Here is a 24,604-nt window from a genome sequence, read left to right on the forward strand (position 1 = left end):
AATAATAATAGTAGTAGTAGTAGTAGTAGTAGTAGTAGTAGTAGTAGTAGTAGTAGTAGTAGTAGTATTGTTGTTAATGTTGTTATCATCATCATCATCATCATCATCATCATCATCTATAACCTGAGGGAGAGCCGGTAGACAGATCCCATCCTTTATTCTACCGCTACGAATTTTATCCTTTGCTCTGCAGCCTGCAGAAGGAAGAACAAAAACAGCATACCGACCTTTATTGCCGCCTGTGTCACATTAAAATCTGCCTGACAAGAAACTCGCATATGTTTTCAAATTGTCCGATTTTTCATTAGCGTTTTCAAGTATTATTTCGTGATTTTAGTGACATAAAGATTCTACATCAGTGAAAAAAACACCCTTGAGAACCTGACTAATCATCTCAGTGGCCTTTGAAAATTATAACATAAATAAAATAGTCCTTATGAGAGAACTTTCGTTACTTGACCGTTTATATAATAACGAAAATTCGTGGAGCATCTGAAACACGCACTGTCAAAGTATAATCTTAGTTTATCAATTTGTTAGAGTTATTCCCGAAAAAAAAAAAAAAGATGTAACATGGCCTCTGAAATCCATGGTAAGCGCTTTAAAACTCTTAGTAAGTGTTTTAACCCTTTCACTGTTAGTTAATCTCCATAATCACCTACAACTTATCTTTTTTTTTTGTGCTACGGTCCTTTAAATACATATTTTTCTAGTTCAGCAATGATGAAATGAGCCTCATATTATTCTTCTTTCTTTATAACCATGCAAAAACGATTTATTACAGTGATTTCAGTGTTAACAAAAGACGACCATAGCAGTATAAGTGTTTCAATACCTACCGTACATACGAGGTATTTCAACGCCACTTATCGTTTACTAGAAGAAATACTAAACTCATCATCTGCCTTATCGTGGTAGGAAAAGTGAGTAGCGTGAGGGGGATAAGAGGCACACAATCACAGGTACCCGCACGATATCTCCCAGCCAGATGTGCGTATCATCCAGAGTCGCCCACGGAGTGTAAGTAAACATTCCACGCGGGAAGACGTGAAAACAAAACAGAAGAAACACCCTGTATATTGAAACACATTGACCATTTTTCATAGCTCACAATGATGACTAGATAGGTTCTCATGATTTTTTTTTTTTTATTATTATTATTGATGATGTAGAGTTCTCGTTAAGCTACTATTGGAATTACCAAAACACTCTTGAAAATATCAGTAACCTCCATTAAAGCTTGTTAAAAATTAGTTGAGATAAGACGCATATGCCTTTCACAGGACGGTGCAGGGTTAGTAAACAAATGACGTCAGTCATAGATGATTTAACTCGGAATTACCCAACTATGAGATGAGGAGTTTCATCCTGCACCACACGAGACTCACCCCTCCCCACCACTAGCATCACCACCACTGATGGGTCACGTCAGCAGCTGCGGCGCGGTAGGGCGGGGAACAGTTAACACGGTATTTTGTGAACGCAAGTCAGGGGGTGGCACGAATCATAACAAAGAAAGTAAAAGATATTGTGTGAGCAGAGTAGAACAGATTAGGGCAAGCATTTCCTAAACGTCAATGGGAGGTTGACAAATGAATAAATAAGGAAGGAAGTGAATGAATGAACATATGAATGAATGGATAAATAAATTAATCCCTAGAGAGAGAGAGAGAGAGAGAGAGAGAGAGAGAGAGAGAGAGAGAGAGAGAGAGAGAGAGAGAGAGAAAGAGAAAGAGAGAGAGAGATAACGACTGGGCATCCACTTCCCCCACGAGAGATAACTAGTGGTGGTGTGGGGGGGGGGGGGGGCGAGACTGACACTCATAGGTAAACCCAGTCGTGAACTTTGTCATGGTTGCTAAGAGGATATAACTTGTGTGTGTGTGTGTGTGTGTGTGTGTGTGTGTGTGTGTGTGTGAGTGACGTGTTCATAGTTCATGCATTAGTCTTTGTATATTACTTTCACTGTCCTCACCCTCGCGTCCTTCTGCAGCATTTCTCCCCTCTCCATTGCCTCCTTCCTTCCCTCGCGTCTTTCTGCAGCTGTTCTTCCCTTCCCAGTGCCTCCCTCCTTCCCTCTCGGCGTCCCTCAGGTGCAGGGGAGCGGGACAGGCCTCCCTACACTGCCTTGCCCGGCACCTTTGCATCCATTGAGTGGCTTCCGTCGCGCTCACACTTCCTTCCTCCGGCCTTTTGTTCTGTGCATTTCCTCGTTCTAATTTGTTTGTCTGCTCGCACACACACTACTACTACTACTACTACTACTACTACTACTATGACCATTTCTTAATAGGATGTGGTCACCTCTTTGTTTCATTTGAGCCGCAGTCCTCCCTTCCTCCCTCTCTCCCTCCCTCCATTCCCCCACCCCCTCTCTAGACAACGGATACAGTACCAGTGACTCATACTACTGTCCTGATACCCTTCACTGAATGCTACTCATCTCTCACTTCCTAACTATGACTTGTGCTTGTTTCTGACAGGCCGCTGGTGCCGCTTAACTCTCCATGATTCCCAAATACTTGATGATCAGCAACGTGTGTTTACATTTACTGCACGTATGCAATAATAGGGGAAAATTGTGTTGTAGGTTTAATTCTTTGTTCGTGCAAGAAGTCGAAGTACAGAGTAGTTTGAACTACTCTAGTGCTTATTTTGATATCAGTATTTTTTTTTTTTCCGAAATTATACTCAATTTGCATCAGATTCATTTGTCAAGCATCTAAATTCGTAGCAATCACAGTTCTAACTCTTTTACTGCTAGACATATTTTTTTTCTATAATCCAATTCTACTTCTAAATATTTATCTATTTATTATTGTTATTATTATTTTTTTTTTTTTGCGATACAGTTTCTTACATATTTATATAGCCCATAAAAAAACAAAACCACCTTTCTATTCTATTTTTTTCTTTGTGTTCATGAAATTAATTTTCTGCAGTGCTCGGAATGTCAGCAAAGAAGAACTATTATGCGAAAGGGTTAAAGAAAATAGTTGAATAGAACTCTTAAGCATCATATTTATGCCCTAGTTTCCTCTCTTGAGTGTACATTTATATGTATGGAATATGCTTGCGTTTATGTGTATGTATACATATTGTGCATTGTATATGTGAATCATCCAATTCCAGCCTGTATTTATAAGAAACAAACCAAGAATCATTATGCTACACTAACTACTGTTTAAATCACAAAATGAGAATAAGATGCTAATTAAAAAAAAAAAGATAGAAAGAAAGAAAGAAAGAAAGACAAAAGAAAGAAAAAAGAAAGAAAGAAAGAATCACGCTTCTAAAAGATATGAGAAAATATAGTTCTCCAAAAGGATGACAGATGCCTGAACTAGACTCAGTCACCAGGTTGTTAGTGCAGTTAACAGTGAAGTCTGAAAGAAGACTACAAAAATATATGGATGATAGATGGGCATAGATATCTTACAGGAACTGCCATGTGTAGGCCTACTGGCTTCTTGTAGTTTCGTTTATTATCTTCTTTTGTTCTCCTATCATTCACTTTTCAAATATGTGTCAGGATGCAACCCACCAGTACGTTCCTTTGTTTCTCACAGCCTTCCCTTCATTGCCCTTTGTCTCTCAAAGCCTTTCCTTCACTGCCCTTTGTCCCTTGCGTCGCATTTCTGCTCATTGCGTCGCTTACCCAGTTATCCAAATTGCCACTTCCTTTATTGACATCAAGTTGTTCCCCTCTTGTTACGAGAAATATTGGTGGTGGTGATGATGGTGCATTGTTACAGTGATAGTGGTGATGGTGATGGTGGTCCTCTTGTTATTGATGAAGCTGGTGGTGATGGTGGTAAGAAGGAAGTGGTTCTCAAATGGAGTGGTAGATGAATGGAATGGAATCAGTAATCAAATTGTTACTGCTGTCATTGGGGAGGTTGAACAGATTAGACAAATTTATGGGTGGAGTTGATAGGTAGATATAGGTATATAAGTATGTTTCATACAGGAGCTGCCATGTGTAGGCCGGATGGATTCTTGAAGTATCCATTATTTTCTTATGCTCCTTTGTTCTTATGATCTTCTGTCACTCCATAATCAATGTGAATGTTACACAGTGACTGTCACGTGTAGGCTTACTGGTTTCTAGCAGTTTTCTTTATTTTTTTAAAGATCTTATGTAAGTGGGTGCATCAGGGTGACTGACTTCTGGGCCACAAGTATACATTTGTACGTACTTTCCACGACCATGTCAGCAGGATGTGAACTCATGTGAGCAATGAGGCAACGGAGGCAGCACGGCGTCAGCAGGTGGCCGGCTTGATTCAAGTCGGATTTTTTTTTTTTTTTTTTTTAGCTCCCCATTGGAGATATGAGAGGATGCGAGGAGAGACTTCATCTAGACAAACATCCGCATCTTACTGAACACATCGTTGTGATTTAGGCTTGTATTCTGAGAGGCTTTTGGCCTCTCACTTGGACTGTTTTCAAATGTCACCTAGATGATTGTCAGGCTATGTTAGGAATTTTGGAACGCTTATTTTCATAAAGACTATTTCCAAAGGCCACAACTATGGTTATCGGGTTACATTTCAACTGAAAGGGCAGGACCAGCAGGATCCAGCCACCCGTACTGCACTACGAAACAGGGACTACATTCTCAAAAGGCTTAACATTTTTATTTCAACTATTCTTAACATATTATAATGGAACTCGGTCTTCTAGGATATTTTCGTATTTCGTGTGATGGTTTAACGAGAATCATGGGCTTTCAGTGAAAAAAAAAGCGCTCCTGAGAACCGGACTGATTATCTTTGTGGTCTCTAAAATAGTCATGAGAGCTCGAGGAGTTCTACAGGTCTGCTTCGAAGCGAAGGCTTTCTTAACTTTCCTTTTTTTCTGCTCCCACACTGCATCACACTCCATCATATAATGTTCATTATTTTAAAATTTGAATGTTCTATACGGTATGTTCTGCGAGGAATTCTTGGCAGTTGGGGTATGGTTGATTTATATTTAAAGTAACCCCCCTCCCCAAAGTTTATAAAAATATTCTTTAGTTAGTCATAAAAATACTAATTTTCTATAAAATCTTACGACAGTAAACAGTCGTTTTGTTTATGGGACCCTTAGCTAACTATCTATGTCACTATTAGCATCCTCCCATATGTAACTAAACATAATTTATGATGACGACAGAGTATCAGTGCGACGAAGGAAACCTACTGAGGCGCAATAATTACTACTGGCCCACCATTAGCGTCTCTATTGAATGTATCTGAGTTCCAGGAGTTACCTTGTAAAAATTCTTGTTACGTATACATAGTCATTTAGAAGTCCTCTTCCTCCACTGTTTCACCATTCCCGTCCCCTCACTGCCTCCTGCTTGTCACCCTCCTTACCACGAACCAAGGAGCATAACATCCTTGTCACGTACTTCCATCTCTGATGGTGGCACACCACGTGTTCCATAGACTGACAGGCTGTTTGCACTAGGGAGGAAGAGATAATAGAAGGGAAGAATAACAGAACGATGTGAAAAGGCTTAAGAGCAGGAAAGAAACAGAGGAGCGTCTATAAGAGTATGAGGAGAGGGGGGAATTTATTAATCTTTTTCCTCATTCACAAGAATGTGCAGCGTTGCCAAATCAACAGAACTCTATGTATCTCTAAAGCGGTATTTTTTGATGAGGATACAGAAAACTAGTTAAAAAAAATCGGGATAAATATACATAAATCATGAAAAGTTACAGAAATGTTAACATAAATCAGGAAGGAGAGAGAGAGAGAGAGAGAGAGAGAGAGAGAGAGAGAGAGAGAGAGAGAGAGAGAGGATTGAATATAAAAAATAGCATCTATATAAAAGCCATATATTACAACATTAAACTACTGTTGGTATCGTCGCTGCAGAGGAGTGTCCAGATAATGCCACACGATGCAATGAGTAGTGTTTCCGTAGCAGCACCAAACGGTTGACGCAGGATATTGTTCACTCCGTGTTCCAGTGCTCATTTGCGTGAATTGTGTGTTGTCTGCCCTAATATGCTTTGAATTTTGGGAAACTGGCAATAGGTATGTACATTGCAGTGGAGTATATACTGTAGACTTGTACGAGTGCTAAGTGATAAAAAGTGTAAGACTAGTGGATGCGCTGGAGAGGAAACGATAAGGGGTGCTGTGTTATGACAGTAATAGTACGGTTTGGAGAGATTATTCAGGACAGATCATATTGGATACAGAAAGAAAGGTACAGAGCATATAACAAGGAAAAAATCACATAAATGTCTTTGTTGTATGTATAAAAACTGTGGATGACGAGAGATTGGGACTTCTTGCGCTAAAGTAGGAAAAAATAAGGTTTATTTTCTTTCTTGTGCATTACAGACTTTATTTAGCTAATCTGTTGTTGAGTATCTCTCTTTCACTTATTGTCAGACCATTTAAATCATCCCTAGTAATGATATATCGCCCAAATCATGAGTGTTCAATATTTTTTTTTATTTTTCCTTGTGCGCTACTCAACCATAAACAGCAAGTACCCCGCAATAATTTAATCTACAAGAAGGACTTGAATATATATAGGGAATATAGGAATTAGTATAGAAAAGTAGAAGTTTATTAAAATATAAGTAGAAAGGAAGTGGAAAAAAAAAATGAAAATGTGCAGATCACAGAGAGAAGGGTTAATGAAAAATAGGGAGGTGGTTTAAAAAAGCGTAATGGATGTATGGATCCAGAGTTTTCTTTTCTTTCTTTCTTTCTTTCTTCTTTCAGCGAAAGGAGGAAGAAATATTGTAATCATGGTCTCCTTGGGTCAGATGAATGAGAACAAAAGTGCCTACTAATGTCGCAATAAAAATGTATGTAGAGCATTAAAAAAAAAAAAAAGTGAATACGAATTTGGAAGCAGATGATACGCGCATATTCGATGAAGGTAAAAATGCCGAATAAAGTTTACAAGTGTTTAAAAATGTCAAAAGACGGAAGGTGAAGTTGAATGTAAACAAAAGGTGGTAATGTCTGAAAGACATTATATATATATATATATATATATATATATATATATATATATATATATATATATATATATATATATATATATATATATATATATATATATATATATATATATATATATATATATATATATATATATATATATATATATATATATATATATATATATATATATATATATATATATATATATATATATATATATATATATATATATATATATATATATATATATATATATATATATATATATATTTTTTTTTTTTTTTTTTCTCTCTCTCTCTCTCTCTCTCTCTCTCTCTCTCTCTCTCGAGAGAGAGAGAGAGAGAGAGAGAGAGAGAGAGAGAGAGAGAGAGAGAGAGAGAGATAAATAAATGACTGTCTAGCAACAGGTGGCACCACTGCATCAGTATCAGTCAAAAGGACGAGTAGTGTGTCAGTCAAGAAGACGTCAGCTGTGTGGTGCCAGGGTAAAGTTGCGCAGGGCGAGGGATTGGGGCCTTTGCCATCCTGTGTGGTGTGATGTGCAATATGCTATAGGTACGTCTCGAATGATCAGTATAAGTGAAAGCACTGTTGTTGTTATACATCGTGCTGTGGATGGCTAACAAGAAGGGTCGTATAGGTTGAAGATGATGAGCTTTGATTTTTTTTTTTTTTTTTTTATAGTCAAAATCATCTATTGAGTTTAGGATATTAACTACTCACCAAGATATTTTCTTTCGTGGTGGGTCTTACAGTCCTTGCTATGAGTTCAGGATTATATACATGTGTTTGTTTTAGAGAGGACTGAAAGGGTAAACCAGCGTGAGGCATTACTTTGGTACTGGTGTCACACAACAGATAGCTTTGGTAACTGCTGAACTACTGGATGTAATTCAATTCTCCTGATGCTTAACAAATAAACCATTGAGAATTATAATGATAACCGCTTGTATGTAGGTGTCCGCTTTGCAATATTTATTTATTTATTTATTTATTTTTTCCGGCCTATGAAATCCTTTGCAATGCCTGCCTTTGGACACTTCACAGAAACACTGGGAGATTGATCTGAAGGCAAGGTAAGTTCAAACCTCGCATGACAAGATTTATCAGTTACTGAAATGGCCAAGGGGGGGCATGATAGTATAACACTTTCATGATGAGATATAGGAGAATGAAGCAGTGTGTGAAGGAATGAATAACTGGTAAGTGTAATGTGGAATGAATTAATTAATTACGTGTTGGCATGATTTACTAGGGAGATTTCTACAGTGATAATCTTTTTTTGTTGTGCAGAACAATGTTTGATGGTGTTCACGTTAATAAGAGTTATTTTCTTGCTGATTATGTTGAATTTTCCAAGACTTTTTGATTGTATTGAGACCATGTAGTGTATTACTATGTTAATGATGTAATGATTTCATACATAATAACTTTCCTAGGAACGTACCCTGAATAAATGGGTATTTCCTGTACACTTTGTTAACACTACATCAGTATTACCACTTGTCATTTTACCTTCATTATTATTAATATTATTATTATTATTATTATTATTATTATTATTATTATTATTATTATTATTATTATCTTTGCCTTCCTCATCATCAGTTTTGATGGTGGGTCACTCATATATGGTATGAACCACTCTTATTGCTATTTCTTTTCAGAATAAGTGTCCTTGTTTTTAGAATTTATAAGTCCATGAAACTTACAAATTTTTTGTAGTTTTAGATTGAGACTCAAAATGGAGCTGGATGTAGTACAGGCAGATGAATTAGTGGAGAAGCTTCCAAGTGTAATTGTGGAAAACATCTTACGTGAACTAAGCAAGAATGATGCGTGGCAGAAGGTGGCTAATAAATTTAAGGACAAAGGTGAAAATATAATGAGGTAAGATGCAGATATTTAGTTGAATGTATTTTATTTTTTAATGCACTTGTAATATGAATATGTATGTTGATTGCAGTTAAACTATAACATCATAGAGTTTTGTAATTGTATCTATTATGCAACTACTTTTAAATCTGCCAAAACTTCTCATAAGCACAGTAGGAATGCAGGGTGAAATGCAGTGTTGTTATGACATCAGCAGTGTGTGCAGGTCAGTAGGGAATCTTTGAATGCATCTTTACTTGATACTATTAATGTGTGATTCACTTCCTGAGGAGTAGATTTTTAACTAGTCTTATCAGAAAGCAAGGACTATATAGATCTATGGGTAGATAAATATGCATATATATATTTATATATTTCTTTCATTATTACTTATTTGCTATCATTATCACTGTATGTTATAGTCAAACTATTCCTGTTCCTTTTTTTTTTTTTTTTCAGTGACAGATATAAGATGAATAACTCCTCCCCTGAAAGAGAACTCCTCAATAATCTCATGAACAAATATCCTTTGAAGGTGAAAACCCTTCAGTTTATCCTGGAACAATGTCAGATATATGATGCTTTGAGAATTATAAATACTAATGGTGAGTATATTTTATGTCATGATTTTATGATATTTAAGTTACCTTTTTTAATACTCTTTTTGTTATCAAGTTGTAATTTATCCAACTAGATCTGCAAGTTAGCTACATAATAGAAGAAACAATTTTGAACCATGATGTAACTTCAGATAAAAGAATGAAATAGTTATAAGAGGTAAAGGACATAAATTTTCATTCTAAATAGATACAACTTGATGTAAGAATACTTCATTACTGAAATAATAGTAATAATGATAATAATAATAATTATTATTATTATTAATAATAATTATTATCATTAATAATAATAATTATTATTATAATAATAATAATAATTATTATTATTATTATTATTATTATTATTATTATTATTATTGTCATTTATATTATAATAATAATAATGATGATAACACTAATACTAGTGCTAATGATAATGGTAATATTAATAGCAATAATAATAATGATAATAATAATTATAGTCCACTTTATCACAGATCCAGCACAGATCCTGGAACCTGTGAAAGATACACTCTACCTTGTGCCATTAGGTGGCAATTTAACATTGCATGTGAAAGTAAATGGGTCTCCCTTCCCTGAAATTCAGTGGTACTTTAAAGGCAGCCCTTTGGTAGGAAAGACCTCCCCTGTACTGGTGCTGGAAAACATCAGGTAAGCCTTCCTGTCCTGTACCATGAATTGTGACACTGGAGGATACATGCAGTGAACTAACATACTGGGAATATTTTTTACTACAGGGAATATTTTTAAGGCTTGTTGTTTATGCATAAATTCTGTTTATTTTGTTGAGTTCAAATTACTGGATTTATATGGATGCCCCCTTGATGGATGAGATTACTAGGAGATGGAGGATGGAGAGTCACTAGCATTAGTCAAGAAGGCAAACTGCATCTTCTCTGATGTAGCATGGGTAAGCTAGTTCTGCTGTCAGGCATCAATGAGGAGAGACCTAGGTATAATTGAGTAACTAACACACATACTGCATGCCGGATTGGTTGGTGAGGCTTTAACCTCTTAACATGTATATGTAAGCCCAGGGGCTAGAATAGTTTTTAACTTTAATCTTAGGGAATGTGTGTGTGTGTGTGTGTGTGTGTGTGTGTGTGTGTGTGTGTGTGTGTGTGTGTGTGTTTTAAAGTTTAAAGGTTTCAAGGATACTTGAACTTGTACAGACACCAAACATGGTACAAGAATACCAATAAGTAAAAAGTTAGAGAGAGAGAGAGAGAGAGAGAGAGAGAGAGAGAGAGAGAGAGAGAGAGAGAGAGAGAGAGAGAGAGAGAGAGAGAGAGAGAGAGAGAGAGAGAGAGATTGTATATATCCTCTCAAAATAGTTTTCAAGGGAACAAAAATATGATACAGTATAATACACTTAGTCTGCATTAATTAAAAAGAAAATTAGTTCTTTTAGATTAATATGCAGATGAACCAGACTTTGTAGAATATCTAATGAAATTTGTTAATTCTTTCTGCTTTTGATCGTTAATATTCTGAATTATCCTTGTGTAACCTATGTATGCATGACTGATGATGAATTACCAAATCATAGTGCATTGGTATACCTCAGATTTACATTAATTTGACAGCATCAGAGACATAGGAGAGTACACCTGCAAGATCAAACAGGGCCTCAGATCAGAGCTGACTTCACCTAAGTGCATTGTGAATGTGAAGGGCACACCTCCCAGGATTTCCACGGAACTCAGTGATGTACATATAAAAGAAAAAGAAGATGTAAGGAAATTTTCATATTATTTATTACATAGATGAGTGTCAGTAAGTAAAAATCAGAGAAAGATAGAACAAGTGGCAATTTTCTGTAACTAGCATATTCTTGAGATTTTTTTTTGAAACATGTATCAAAATTTATTAATTTTAAAGGTTATAGATATCTTAATAGTTTGGTCTCACAGCACTTACTGTTTTATATTCTCAACAGTTGACTTTGTCCTTTGAGGCAATTGGATATCCTGAACCCAAGTGCTTCAGATGGTTTAAGAATGGAAACAACATTGTAGTAACTGAAATTCCGCAACTAAGAGTAAGTAATGAAATAACATCCCATTTTAGTATCTGATAGGAAAAATAGTAAGTGATTCTTTGTCAGGTTTTGAAGGATAGTACTTCATATTCTTGTATTTAAAAGATGTGTCCTGAATTCACACCTTATAGATTCTGTATTTTCTTAAGATTTAATTTTAATATACTATGTGTCATATTGCCTCATTTTCATGTTTTAGGAAAGTTAACAATTTTCACATAAAATACTAGAAGACTTGCAAGTGTAGACAAAGAGGAGCTCACAAGGTGTATATAGTAGTATTATAGTTGAATATTATTTATCAGTATACTAGGCTAACATATCTTTCAAGCTACTACAGGGAAGTAAGGTACCCACATGCTCATACCATCATGCCCACAGGTAATGCTTTCTTCTTAAGCAACTTAACAAATATAATTTCATCCATTTTCTCAAAGTAAGCTTTTATCTTGAATTTTTTTTTGTTTTGTAACATTCAAACTGTATCTGCATCATTCTCATATTCTCATATTCTTATGATATATTCACCTTACGTATGCATGACTGTTTTTATCCTTTTCCACACATGCATTCACACACTTTGACGTAAACCTCTAATGTATCTCACTACTCTTGCCATGCATTCTGACACCAGCTTATTTCCCTAACTTTATCCTGGAGCTTCAGAACTTTCCACATAAAATGTATAATTTTTTTTTTTTTTTTTTTTTTTTTTTTTTTTTTTTTTTTTTTTTTTAGATACAAGGAGCAGATGTCAATAATGCTGGTGAATACTGCTGTGAAGCTTCCAACCCATTTGGAAGCTGCACCACAAGGACAGCTGTTGTAAAGGTGATTAATGGTATTTGAGTTATTTTGAATGATTAAAGTACAGTCAATCCACCTCAAATGCATTTTTTTTTTTTTTTTTTTTTTTTTTTTTTTTTTTTTTTTTGCAAATCCAATGGATTAGATAAATACCATAAAACCCACTATTTTCTTCTGCACCCTACCCAAAGTCCCCTTTTTAGCCCATTATTGGCAAAGTTTGGCATCAAAAATGCATTGTAAATAGTTGACTCGTTTACTTGTAAGGCCCTCCCTGTCGCTGTCTTCTCTCCAGCTTATTTGCACACTCATGACACTCACTGTTCTAGACCTTATCAAGAGTCATTTGAAACAATGACTTGATACACCTGATTCAGTGAGAAGAGTTGTTCAATTTGAATGAGTGACTCACGAGTCTTACTTCATTATTACTCATGAGCAAGATGCCAGAAGGTAGTGGCAGGTGGATAAGTATTTTGGATATGAAAAGTTGTCTAAGAATGGATCTTGGTCAGTTAAGAAGAGACTTTTCTTCTGCATTTTTAGGCTGCATTAGACAAAAATTGTGTTACAGAAATTTGTGTTAGAGGAGGATCAACTGTATAGTATTGATCATCATCATCATCATCAAAGTTATGAAAAATGAAGATAAGAGAGGTATCTTTTGTTTGATGCTTGAATGTTTATTAGCCTATCATGGATAAATATACATTCTACATAGTTTTTTTAATCATAATAGTATCATAATGCTGTAGTTGGTAATTTAGTAATTGTTGAAAAGAGAGAAAATGTCAGTTCTCTTATTTCCAAAAGAGTGTTGCATTTAGTGTGTAATTTGTAGCCAACTTAATAGAAAATGCATAATTTGTCAACTGAAGCCTAGCAGCAATACTTGCACACTTGAGCCTATTCAAGCTCTGATTACATGTTTTCTGCTATCAATTGTCTCTTTTTTTTTCTGGCTGGAAATGTTCTCTGCAATGAAGTATTCTCTGATTGTGAAGGCACATAGTTTCCTTTTATTGCAGAATTCCCCTTGTAGTGTTTTAAGGGGTGAAATGTCTGAGTATTGATAAAAAATAGTTCTCCAAAATGTAGTTTTCAGTAAAAAGCTTTATAACACTGATTTAATGTAAAATTCATAACCCTTTAATATGAAGCACACAATTTGCTATTTATGTATCCATCAAAGGCTGTGGTATTATTTTCTTTAACAGGTTCAAGAGGCCATCATGATGTGTCCAGCAGAAATTCAAATAATTGAACAGCCGACGGCAAATAGGGTGTATTATGCAGATGATTGGATGTACCTCACCTGTAAAGTTCGATGTAGTAAAGATGTGAAGTTTGTTTGTTTTCTTAATAATAAAGTGCTTACAGGTATGTATTTTCTATTATGCAAATATTAAATTTTTATTCAGATTTTTTTTTATTATTTTGTGTCATGAAATAAAATGTTCTAATTTTATGTTCAATTCTGATCTTTGCTTGTTGTCTTATTAAATTAGTGAGTCACACATAGGTCACTCATAGATATATGTACTATACAAGGCAGTGTACAAGAGAATTAACCAAAAATTATGGTAATTTCTTTTTTCATTAAGATTTTGAAATACATTTTAAGCCCCACTCCATTTGCATGGTGTCACTCACTTTATTCATCTACCACTGTGCACTGTTTTTTTCCACTCAAGACTCAACTTAACCTTTTTAAAAGTGTGCTAGAAAAAAAAATGTAGAAGTGTCTTCTGAATAAACTTATTGTAATTGTTGGATTTAGGACAGTTTATTATTTTCTATAACACTGCACATTTGCATGCAACATCTATTTTGATACTGTGAAATATATTATCAAATGTTTGTAGCAGTAATATTTTACTATAATTGCAGGTAATGATAATGTTCTCACCACATCATCTTCAGTAAATCAGCACTCTTGTTTACTAATATATCGTCTGACTGAAGAACAGATGGAGAAAGAAAACTTGAAACAGTTATGTTTCAAATTTGAAATTGATGGTCAAGTAATGTCTGATGATGTTAGAGTGGAAGTGAAGACAAGAGCTATAAAGAAACCTCTAACAGGTAAGACTCTTTTCTAAGTTTTTTTTTAATCACATCATAGAGTTCCAATGAAACTTCTGTTATTGAATTAGATATGCCTAACAAAAGGGAAATAAGTAAACAAAGATAGAAATACAACAGAGTAACATAAGGAATGAATTTGAAATTTTACAAATATTCTTTCTAATTTTTGACTGGTCTCTTACTGTTGAGGATGATAGTCTCTCTCTCTACTATTATGATGAAGACTTATTTCTGCATCAAGCAACCTGTTTTATAGGTGCCTAATAACTTGTGAAGAGATGTCATGGAGATCCTACCTGTAATCTTTCTGTAATATCTGAAAGGGGATGAGAAAAAAAAAGTGGGTGGGGTTTAAAAAAAAATTCCAACACTGATTTGATGAATGGAATTATCTCTTTCTAGCAAGAAACAAATGGGCATTATTGATTGGAAATTCTCACTATCAAGAACTGGATCCACTTCCTGGTTCAAGAAAGGATATCCATATTGTGAAAAAGAATTTCAAGGAATTAGGATTTAGAGTGTGTATGTTCAGTGACTTAAACAGGTCAGCAATCCAGAATGGTGTAAAGAAACTGGCATCATTCATACAAGAAGGAGACTATGGTAAGGAATTATTGTCTTCATTTATAATTAAAGATGTAGATAGTGAAATAAGTTGAGTTATACATATACATCTAGAATTTAAAAATTTCCCACTGTTAATCATCCACAAACAGTGATACCATAAACAGGCACCAGATTATATGCATGTAGATAGGGGATTTGAGAGTATGGTCATGTGTTTACCAGTCATTCTTTGCATCTGTATCTGTTTAGAAACATGTTCCTTGTATCATCCAAATGGGATGAGTACAGCAGAAGCTTACACTTTCTCCTGAACAAACATCTCATTCTTGGATATACCAGTTAATAAGTTATTATATGAAAGGTTTATATTTTTTTCTCTTTCAGTAACATTCTTTTATGCTGGACATGGCATTCATAACAATGGAAAAGATTACATTATTCCTGTGGATGCTAGAATGAAGTATGTATCAAGACCACAGAATGTCTGTCTTGAGGAGCAGTACATATCTTTTGATGAGTGCATATCCCATGTGTGGATAACCAATGTTCTACAGAAGCATGAACCAGCCCTCATATTTTCAATATATGATAGCTGCCGTAAGATGAAGCAGAAGTTTGAAAGGTAAGAAGTCATTTCAATTTTTATTTTTCTTTCATGTTGGTATACATATGCTTGTATATATACCTACAACTGAAATAACTAATGTAAAGTCATGTAAAAGTTCACCCTTTTGAAAGTGTAAAATTTGTATCTTTTTGAAAGTTTTATTTGCATCTTGTCAGTTTATTAATCTATTAATTATTATTATTATTATTATTATTATTATTATTATTATTATTATTATTATTGTTATATTTCAGATACCAATCAAATTCATCAGAAGATAGTTTCCAGATTGCATCCAAAAATTCCTTCACCTTATTTGCCACATCAGAGAATTATGAAGCCTTTGAACGTAAATCTGTGGATATTTCAGTTCTAGTTGACACACTGCAAAACGTTATGACTCACAAGATATCAGTTCAGAATCTTTCAAGCAAAGTATTGGAGAGTAAGTAACTGTACACTTTCAGTAAATATAATTGTTACTATTTAGGAAAATATACTAATAGATTGAAGTTAGGAAATATTAATACTTTGGTAGCACTTTAGTACTAAAGTATTACTATCTACCATTTAAGTCACAGGTGCCAAATGGGGAGGAAAGGGTACTACTTTCCCAACCCCTGGCAGTTTGGGTGCTTGTGACAGCAGTTTGTTAAATTATTTCAGTAGTTTTTTATCAGCATGTTAGCACAAATACTGGAGCCTGAAAGGGTGTTGCTTTAGTCCTGTCAGGGTTTGTTGAGGTTTGTCAGGGTCTCTTAGGGTCTGTCAGGATCTGTCGGATTTTTGCCAGGATCTGTCAGGATTTCTTGGTGTGGGCCAGGGTCTGTCAGGGTTTGTTGGGGTCTGTCAGCATGTTGGGGTCTTTTGGGATCTGTCAGGGTCTGTCAGGGTCTCTTGGGGTCTGTTGGGATCAATCAGGGTCTGTCAGGGTGTCTTGGGGTCTGTCAGGGTCTCATGGGGTCTGTCAGGGTTTCTTGGGGTCTATCAGGGTCTCTTGGGCTCTGTCAGGGACTGTCAGGATTTCTTGGGCTCTGTCAAGGTCTGTTGAGGTATGTCAGGATCTGCTGGGATCTTTTGGGTTCTGTCAGGATCTCTTGGGGTCTGTTGGGGTCTAGAGAAAAGGATGAATGACTGAAAATACTGGTTAGCTTTTGCATTAAAGAGGTGGAGATGAGAGAAAGAAGAAAGTTTTTGTGCAGCAAGGCTGTGGAAGGAAGGAAGGCATGCAGTTAGCAAGATCAGAAGAGTAGTTAGCATCAAAATAGCAATGGAACATAACAAGAGATGCAACATTGTGGTGATGAGAAGGAGGCAGAAGATCGTCATTTAGAGGAGAGGAGTTGATACACCCTGTCTAAAATAGTGGTATGAATGGAAACCCCCCATACATGTGAAGCATACTCTATACATTGGAGATAATGCCCCTGTATAGAGTTAGCAGTTGGGGGGGGGTGGAGAAAAACTGGTGGAGACAACTCAGAATGTCTAACCTCATAGAAGCTATTTTAGGGCACGCACGCATGTATAAAGTTTCATAATGCACGTTGTAAAGACTGAAGAAATGAGAGTGGATTTGAGTGTTATTTGTACTTATACTTGGAATGAAGGATTTGTTTCATGAGAACAAGCTGAATGAATGTAAGTAGCAGTAGCTGGAAGATATTCAGCAAAAAAAAAAAAAAAAATTCAGAAGCACAAATAGGTGTAATAGTACAAGCATGAGATAGAAAGAGGTATCAGATATAAATAATTAAAGATGTGGGAGAATGGACATGTCACCCTTTATTTATAGCATGAGGTGTGATTGGAAAGTGATTAAGTCAAAGTGGTTTGTAAATAGGACAAATAAAGAGGCTGGCATTATCTGGAGTAATGGTAAAATATTACATAGAAGTGAAACTTTGTAAAAAAAAAAAAAATTTCCAGTCTTTATAGAATACCATAAATATTTGTTGATTACTCAAAGCCATTTTAGATATTTATAATCAAGTTTTCTTTATACACAGAATTTGATTCCCTGGGAGAAACAGAGGGTGAACAAGTGCCCAAAGTTTGTGGTGACTTGGCACTACCTCGGTCCCTAGCTGATCCTTCTCACCCGCGAGGAATTGATGAATCAGGTAAGTTACTTTTTAGAAAATATTTGTCATACTTTGCTGTATTTAAAAAAAAAAATGTCAGCTGGTACCAGAGCCATGAGAATATCAATAAAATTTTGCTTACTGTGTGTCCTCAAACTTTAGTTTTGTGCTATGTATCAGTAATGAATATGTAAGAATCAGTAAGAACAAAATAAAGAACATTACATCAACCAATAAGTCATTAATGAAGTGTGTGAGTAAGATGACTGAGGCAAAGCCATTGGATGCAAGAGCATTGAATAATAAAAGTAGATGTGGTGGTGAGGTTCTAGTTGTATTTCCTTATGTATTATTATTTTCTGAGAGAGAGAGAGAGAGAGAGAGAGAGAGAGAGAGAGAGAGAGAGAGTCATAATTTCAGACATTAACATCAATGCCCAGTGAAGCTCACACAAATGCCAGTCATCCTTTCCTGCTTGACTCATGTCATTAGATAGTTTGTTGAGGCAACCAGACCTGATACATGCCAGTTTGTTCATTTCTCCTATCTTGCAATTAGAGCTTAAGGTCCTTCTGTAAGATTATTGATAAGTGAATAGCAGATTGTGACTGTTTGTCTTCCCCTTAACCTAGAACTAACGTTTCACACCACAGGTTTTACTTCTATTCTCTGTAATTTGCTTATTTTACATGGCATATATTTTTTGTTGTTGTTGTCATCACTGGATGGTAGAATGTCATTGGATTAGGGATGTGCTAGAAAGTAGTTCATTTTCACCAGACACAAATGAGTAAATGTGTATTACATTTTCACCCCTTTCATTGTATGCAGATTTTTCATGCATTTAGCAAGCTATTGAACATCATGTTATCAGATAAAGTGCAAAAGAAGGGAACTAGTGAACTTTTGTGTCAAATCGAAGATATGAACAACAGTCATTCTGCATTTTAATGAGATATGGTCACACAATGCAGATTAAGAATGGTTTTGTACTATATCTTTCAATCTGTCACAAAAAATGTTTATTACAGAATGTGGTGTTCTTAAGAAGTGGGAGCAGTTTGCAAGTGGTAGAGGGAGAATACAACACACTGTAAGTATAGAATGAATGGGAGAAAGTGTAAAAACAAAGAGATTGCTGCTGGTGAAAGAGTTTGTTTATGAAAATAGAATATGAAGATGAAACATTGGAATATTGAAGATTTAAATAGAAGTCTCCTAGACTGATAGATTACTGTTGAATGTTGCCTCCATTGTATGACTAACTGTTCCCCATTAATTGTCTGATTATTTTGTAAGGAGGTAGAGAGTGTGTGAAAGCAGAGGTTAGAAGAAAATAGAGCAGGAGAGCAGAAGATGGTAAGAAGTTGATTGACAAGAGTGCTGCTGAGTGGAGCATTTTGAGTGATTGCAGAAGTGAGGGCTAGTTTCCTCTGTCATATGTATTCTTTCTTTTATCTTCTACATTCTATCTATAGGGAGAGTGTTACTATATTAACTTGGTAAATAGCAAAATTCCTGTCTAACTTGTCCTGTTGAACTATAATTGTATTTAATATTTTTTACAATAGCTCCCAAAACTATCTTTAAAAATAGAGGTCTACATTCTGACACAATGGACAATATTGTTTGACATGTTTGGTGACTATGGTGGCAACAGTTGGTAGCCCTGCACATTAGTGATGGTTGCTGTATATTATGACCTGGGAAATAGATTGGCATAGCAGCACTTAAAGCCATGCACACCAACCTTACCAGTGCAACACATGATCAGGCAGCAGTTTTCATATTGTTCTTTATACCACAGTTCACTCCTCATTTTAAAGATAGTTTTGAGAGCAACTGTACATGACTTACTACACTTAAGTGGTATAATATTGTAGATTATATATATTTTTTCTTTTTCTTTTTTTCCAGATTTCACTGGGAGATGTAAGAATAGAGGAGAGTATTTATTGGAATATTGAGGCACCTAAAGATGGAGTTACATGGATCATCAGCAACTGTTTGCCCTTGACCATAAATTTATCTCAGACTACCACCTCAAAAATGCAGGGAATGAATGTCCTAGTAAAACTGCAAACTGGAATAGAGGTATATAAATCCTGATTCTTCTTTGCCTGTGTCCATCTGTCTGTTTGTCTATATTTTCATCTCTCACTGTTGCATTGCATCAGAAGGTGATAGTAAAATGAGTGAAAGGAGTATAGTTTGATGAAGGGACAGCTAAGAGCTGTGTAATCAAGAATTATTTAAGTAACTTCATACCACAGCTGGACGTTCTGGCCAGATGTGATCTTTACTAACGTTAAAACACCCTTTTTGTGCACCGTGTGAATTATGTTGGGTGTAGCAGAGATATTGCTGTTAATTTATCCTGTAGGAAAAAGTTACTCACCTTAGTTTTGCTTCAGAAATGACACATAAACTTTGTAGATGGCCCTTAGAGATATGTATTTGCCTCTGCAAGTCCTGAATCCCTTATCCAGAACCTTAAGAACCATTTATTTTATTTTATTTTTATTTATTCCCAGAGTCGAGCAAAGGGCTTCTAACTTTGTTACTGCACATCTCTGTAACTCACTGCTTTACCTGGCCCCTGGAGGGTGCAACAATGATTTGGACAGGAGCACCTTTTTGTATCCATCACATGTAAAAATTGCGATTTCAGACTCGGAAACACTCCTTCATGGGTAACTTTTGACGGCATATCTTTTTTATTTTATGACATTTCTTCATCAAACCCTCTGTTTTGCCACATTTTGCTTATTTTGACTTATTGAGCGTGCAAAATGTGTGAATTATATGCCATAACTCTCCATGTACAAGATAGCCATCAGACTCAGCAGTGACTGTAGAATCAAGTTGTATTGTAAAAATTGACAAAACAAAAAAGAAAATGGTATTACGACAAGTTGAACTGTGATGTTAAAAAGATGTTTATAGCATGTTTTACTTATGCTCACTATTTTCAACAGTTGATCATTGAATGCTGAAATATATCGTTATGTTAAGTAAAAAAAAAAAAAAACTCGTGAACACGATAGCATGATCAAAATACAGATAAAGCTCCACATATTGAAAACACAGCGTCATTTACAGCAATATGTCACTTGCTGCAACCGTCACGGTAGCATGACACTTGGCATGGCACATGCAGACAGGCTTCAAATGACACGTCTAAAAATTAGAACCCTCCAACCACTGGGGAAGGGTCCTTTAAGTTACTCTTGGTTTACTTGGTTTATTTATTTTTCTAAGTGAGGTAGCTGGTCTTCCTCTAATGAATAGCCTTTTGTATGATTAGTTCTCCTTAGTAGTTTTGACTTGGGGTAGGTGGAGGTGGTGTAAGACATTTGTGTTGTGAACATAGATGGCTATTTAAGTTTAGTTGTGATGGTATTTACTTTGATACACTTTTTTGTTACAAAATGTATACAGTGACATTGGCTACATGTCACTGTAATCACAACCTGTCCCTGCTCATGGTCCATCCCTTGCATGTATTACAGACAGTGTTACTTGATGCAAAGTTAAAATTACTGAACTGATATATGCTTATTGGCAGAGAAAAGAGATAGATGGAAGGGAAGAAGTACAGCTATTGTTAATTTTTCATTGCTTAATTATTCTATACCTAGCTCACATTCAACATTATCAATGAACTAGCCAACAGAGAAACTGGTGATGAGAGGAAGATGGGTGAGGTGTGTGATGGAAATGGTTTGGTGATGAGACTTACAGTACTTACAGTCTAGAATGACATTGTATGGTAAACCACACAGCCTACTTGTTTTTCTGCCACTTGCTGTGCATGAAAGAAGGTATGAAAAGTACAAAGAGGAAGATGGAGGTTTCTATCACTTAGCAATGCCTCTCCTGCCTTATCCTGTCCTGCTCCAAAGGCCACAGTAGCACATGTATCAGTATTATTCAAGAGGTAAAATGAAACCAATATTGTAAAAATGAGATTCTGTTACTACCAAAAAATAAATAAGTAAATTAATAAATAATAGTAATCATAGTTTACTAAGGAAGATAGTGCAGTACTAAACATTGCAATGAAATCAGGTTCTCTAATGAAAAACACTAGATGACAATCTTGAAACTCACTTGAAGTCTTTAATATTTTCCATTTGTGGTGCACCATGGTAGCACTAGGAAATTGGATATTGTAGGTTTCTAGATTACAAAATAATTGATAAAAAATTAGCAATCAGTTCCCTTTTTCCCTTCTAAGTATGGTTCAGTTCAATTTCTAGCATTCACAAAAATCCTTCAATACATGCAAATTGCATTGGCACATGGTTTATTTCACAATATATATTTACTTTTCTGATGAAACCTATGCATATAATGATTTTTCTTTGAACACTAAATGATTTTCAATTCTTGACTAATATCATGTTTTTCTTTCAGTTATTGCAGGTCTCTAAGAAGCTGAATGGTAGTTTGTCTATACAGTTCTTGGTTCATCATCTTCAAGATTTGAAGGTGAGAGTAAACAGACTGTAAAGTGGCAGATTTAATTTGTATTTGCTAGCCTGGATTATCTATGTTAGTTGTCCAGCACCCGATGACTTTGTAGCAAGTCATCTACACTGCCCCATCATTATCTATTAATGCTCCTTCCTAAATGTCTAACATAGCTTCATCTTAGTATGTTTGCCTTAAGGTTCCTATAATATAAGATTCAGTAATAAAATAAAATCTAAACCATTATTATTATATTTTTTGTTATTGTACTTTGCAAACAATTAGTGTTGGTTCACCTCATAACAGATATATATATATTTTTTTTTTATCATGCCACTTGATATTTTGTATTTATTGTCTCATATTGATAACATCTATGTGTGTATTTTTTATGATGCTGTGCAAAATGGGTTTGACAGTAAAGTATTAATATCATGGATAATCTTCATGTGAAATTCCTTTGTGTCTGTTTTTCTGTAAACTATTGGTACTCCCATACAAGTGCATTCAAGTATTCCAGAGAGAGAAAGAGAGAGAAAACTTACTTGCATCCTGAATGAGAGCTTTATGAAGCAACTTTCCTTGTAGATTTCTTCAAAATATTATTTTATTTAAGCATGATGCTAAAGCAGCCATAAATGTAAGTGTAAAATACAATATTATCAATTTCCTAAAAATATGATGATCTGGCAATGCTGCAGTATCACCTTTCCTCTACCTCCCTTCATTCCCATTACTTGGTATACATTTTCATATTCCTCAAAAATTGTTATGCCTTAGATACTTGAGAATATTCTAGTAGAACCAGAAGTTGACAGTCTGATGTGAGCAACTTTCTTTATGGGGATCCAGTAATCGTTGTTCGCAGAGTACATAATGTGAATAGTGGGTATTAAACTTGTCCCACAATTTTTCTTATATAATTTGTAATAATTTCATAGTCAATTAATGTTTATAAACCTCTTTTCACAGGATCACTTAGTCAATTAATGTTTATAAACCTCTTTTCACAGGATCACTTGCATGTAGAGCTTTACTTCACCTATGAAGGACAGCACTATAAGCAAGAAATGCTCGTTGAAACTCCAGCAATCTCTCAACAGTTCTACAGAGGCAATCAAATAGACTAGATTATACAAGCATAGTTACACTCAAAATTCAAGAAGGGAGAGTGTAAGGAGTATATGATGTAAGGTAGAACACTGACTACCAAGACAAAGGAAGGGACTGTATGATTGCATAATTGTGCCAACATTGATGAATGCCATTGAGATATAAATATGAAATGAAAGTCAAAAGCTGTACAGATTAATTATATTAGGTGTTTGTGATATGAATAGGATAGATATTGAGAGTAATGAATGTATATATAAAAGTTTTATGTCTTATATTAAAGGCGAATAAATGGAGCATGAAGTATTTGAATTAATCAAACACATCTGATAGATCGAACATAAGATAACAAAATGAGATGATAAGAAAGATATACAAAGGTTGAGTAGGTATCGTGAATAAAAGGATTCAGAGTAGTGCTGGAAAACCTGACAGAGAGGGTATAAAACAGTAGTGTTATACAGTGAGAGATTTTCCATGACTACTGTGTGCTCTTCACAAACAAAGACAATCAAGATGGCAGAGCAACTTCAACTGTTGCATTCGTTTTTAGAGAAAATTTTTAAAACCTACGGCAAGTACCTGTGGTACAAAAACTATGAGAAGCATACTCTTTTCACGGTGCGAGGGTGATTCGTTCCCGGGTGAAATGTCCTGGTTGATTCATCCCTGGGGTATTCATCCCTGGAGGATTCGAACCCTAGGGTAATTCGTCCCCTAGGGTGATTCATTCCCTTGGCTGTATTTTCGTTGCCTTAGTTGCGAAACTCCATTACTACTCAGAAGAGGACTACTAGAATATCCAAAATAACTTTAAATTATGAGCCATGGCACAAAGGAAGTGCACCTTTTCACTCAGATCATATTTTTCAATGAGACTTTTGATGGTGCGAGGGTGATTCGTCCCCGGGTGAAATGTCCCGGTTGATTCATCCCCGGGGTATTCATCCCTGGAGGATTCGAACCCTAGGATAATTCGTCACTCTTGGCTGTATTTTCGTCGCCTTAGTTGTGAAACTCCATTACTACTCAGAAGAGGACTACTAGAATATCTAAAATAACTTTAAATTATGAGCCATGGCACGAAGGAAGTGCATCTTTTCATTCGGATTATATTTTTCAATGAGACTTTTGATGTTCCTAGTAGCAGTTGTTGGCTTACATACTGATCCAGACTGTTCAAATTTAATCCTTTTCCCATATGCAAGAACTTCTTCCTTTTTCAGTCCTTTGATAAGACACCAAATGTTAGGCTGGGTTTGCGTTACAGAACTTTGAAGGGCATTGTGGAAGCCTTCCAAGCTGTTTGTGCAAGGTTTATCTTGAAGGGCTCTGTCACTCACATTCCAATCAGCAATCT

General features: G+C 35.3%; 1 protein-coding gene across 1 annotated transcript; it reads left to right on the top strand.

Annotated features, from left to right (window-relative positions):
* Positions 1 to 7,423: 7,423 nt before the first annotated feature.
* On the top strand, positions 7,424 to 23,540 carry LOC135109150 (mucosa-associated lymphoid tissue lymphoma translocation protein 1-like). Its single transcript, XM_064020279.1, has 17 exons — positions 7,424 to 7,448; positions 8,689 to 8,853; positions 9,298 to 9,443; positions 9,935 to 10,109; positions 11,045 to 11,192; positions 11,398 to 11,499; positions 12,238 to 12,330; positions 13,524 to 13,686; positions 14,197 to 14,391; positions 14,797 to 15,000; positions 15,349 to 15,586; positions 15,826 to 16,016; positions 17,581 to 17,694; positions 18,687 to 18,748; positions 19,573 to 19,749; positions 22,075 to 22,149; positions 23,145 to 23,540. The coding sequence occupies exons 2-17, from the start codon at positions 8,708 to 8,710 to the stop codon at positions 23,259 to 23,261; spliced, it is 2,346 nt and encodes a 781-aa protein (XP_063876349.1). The 5' UTR covers positions 7,424 to 7,448; positions 8,689 to 8,707; the 3' UTR covers positions 23,262 to 23,540.
* The last annotated feature ends 1,064 nt before the right edge of the window (positions 23,541 to 24,604 follow it).

The sequence above is a fragment of the Scylla paramamosain genome, chromosome 18, assembly GCF_035594125.1.
Source record: "Scylla paramamosain isolate STU-SP2022 chromosome 18, ASM3559412v1, whole genome shotgun sequence".
Classification (NCBI taxonomy): Eukaryota; Metazoa; Arthropoda; class Malacostraca; order Decapoda; family Portunidae; genus Scylla; species Scylla paramamosain.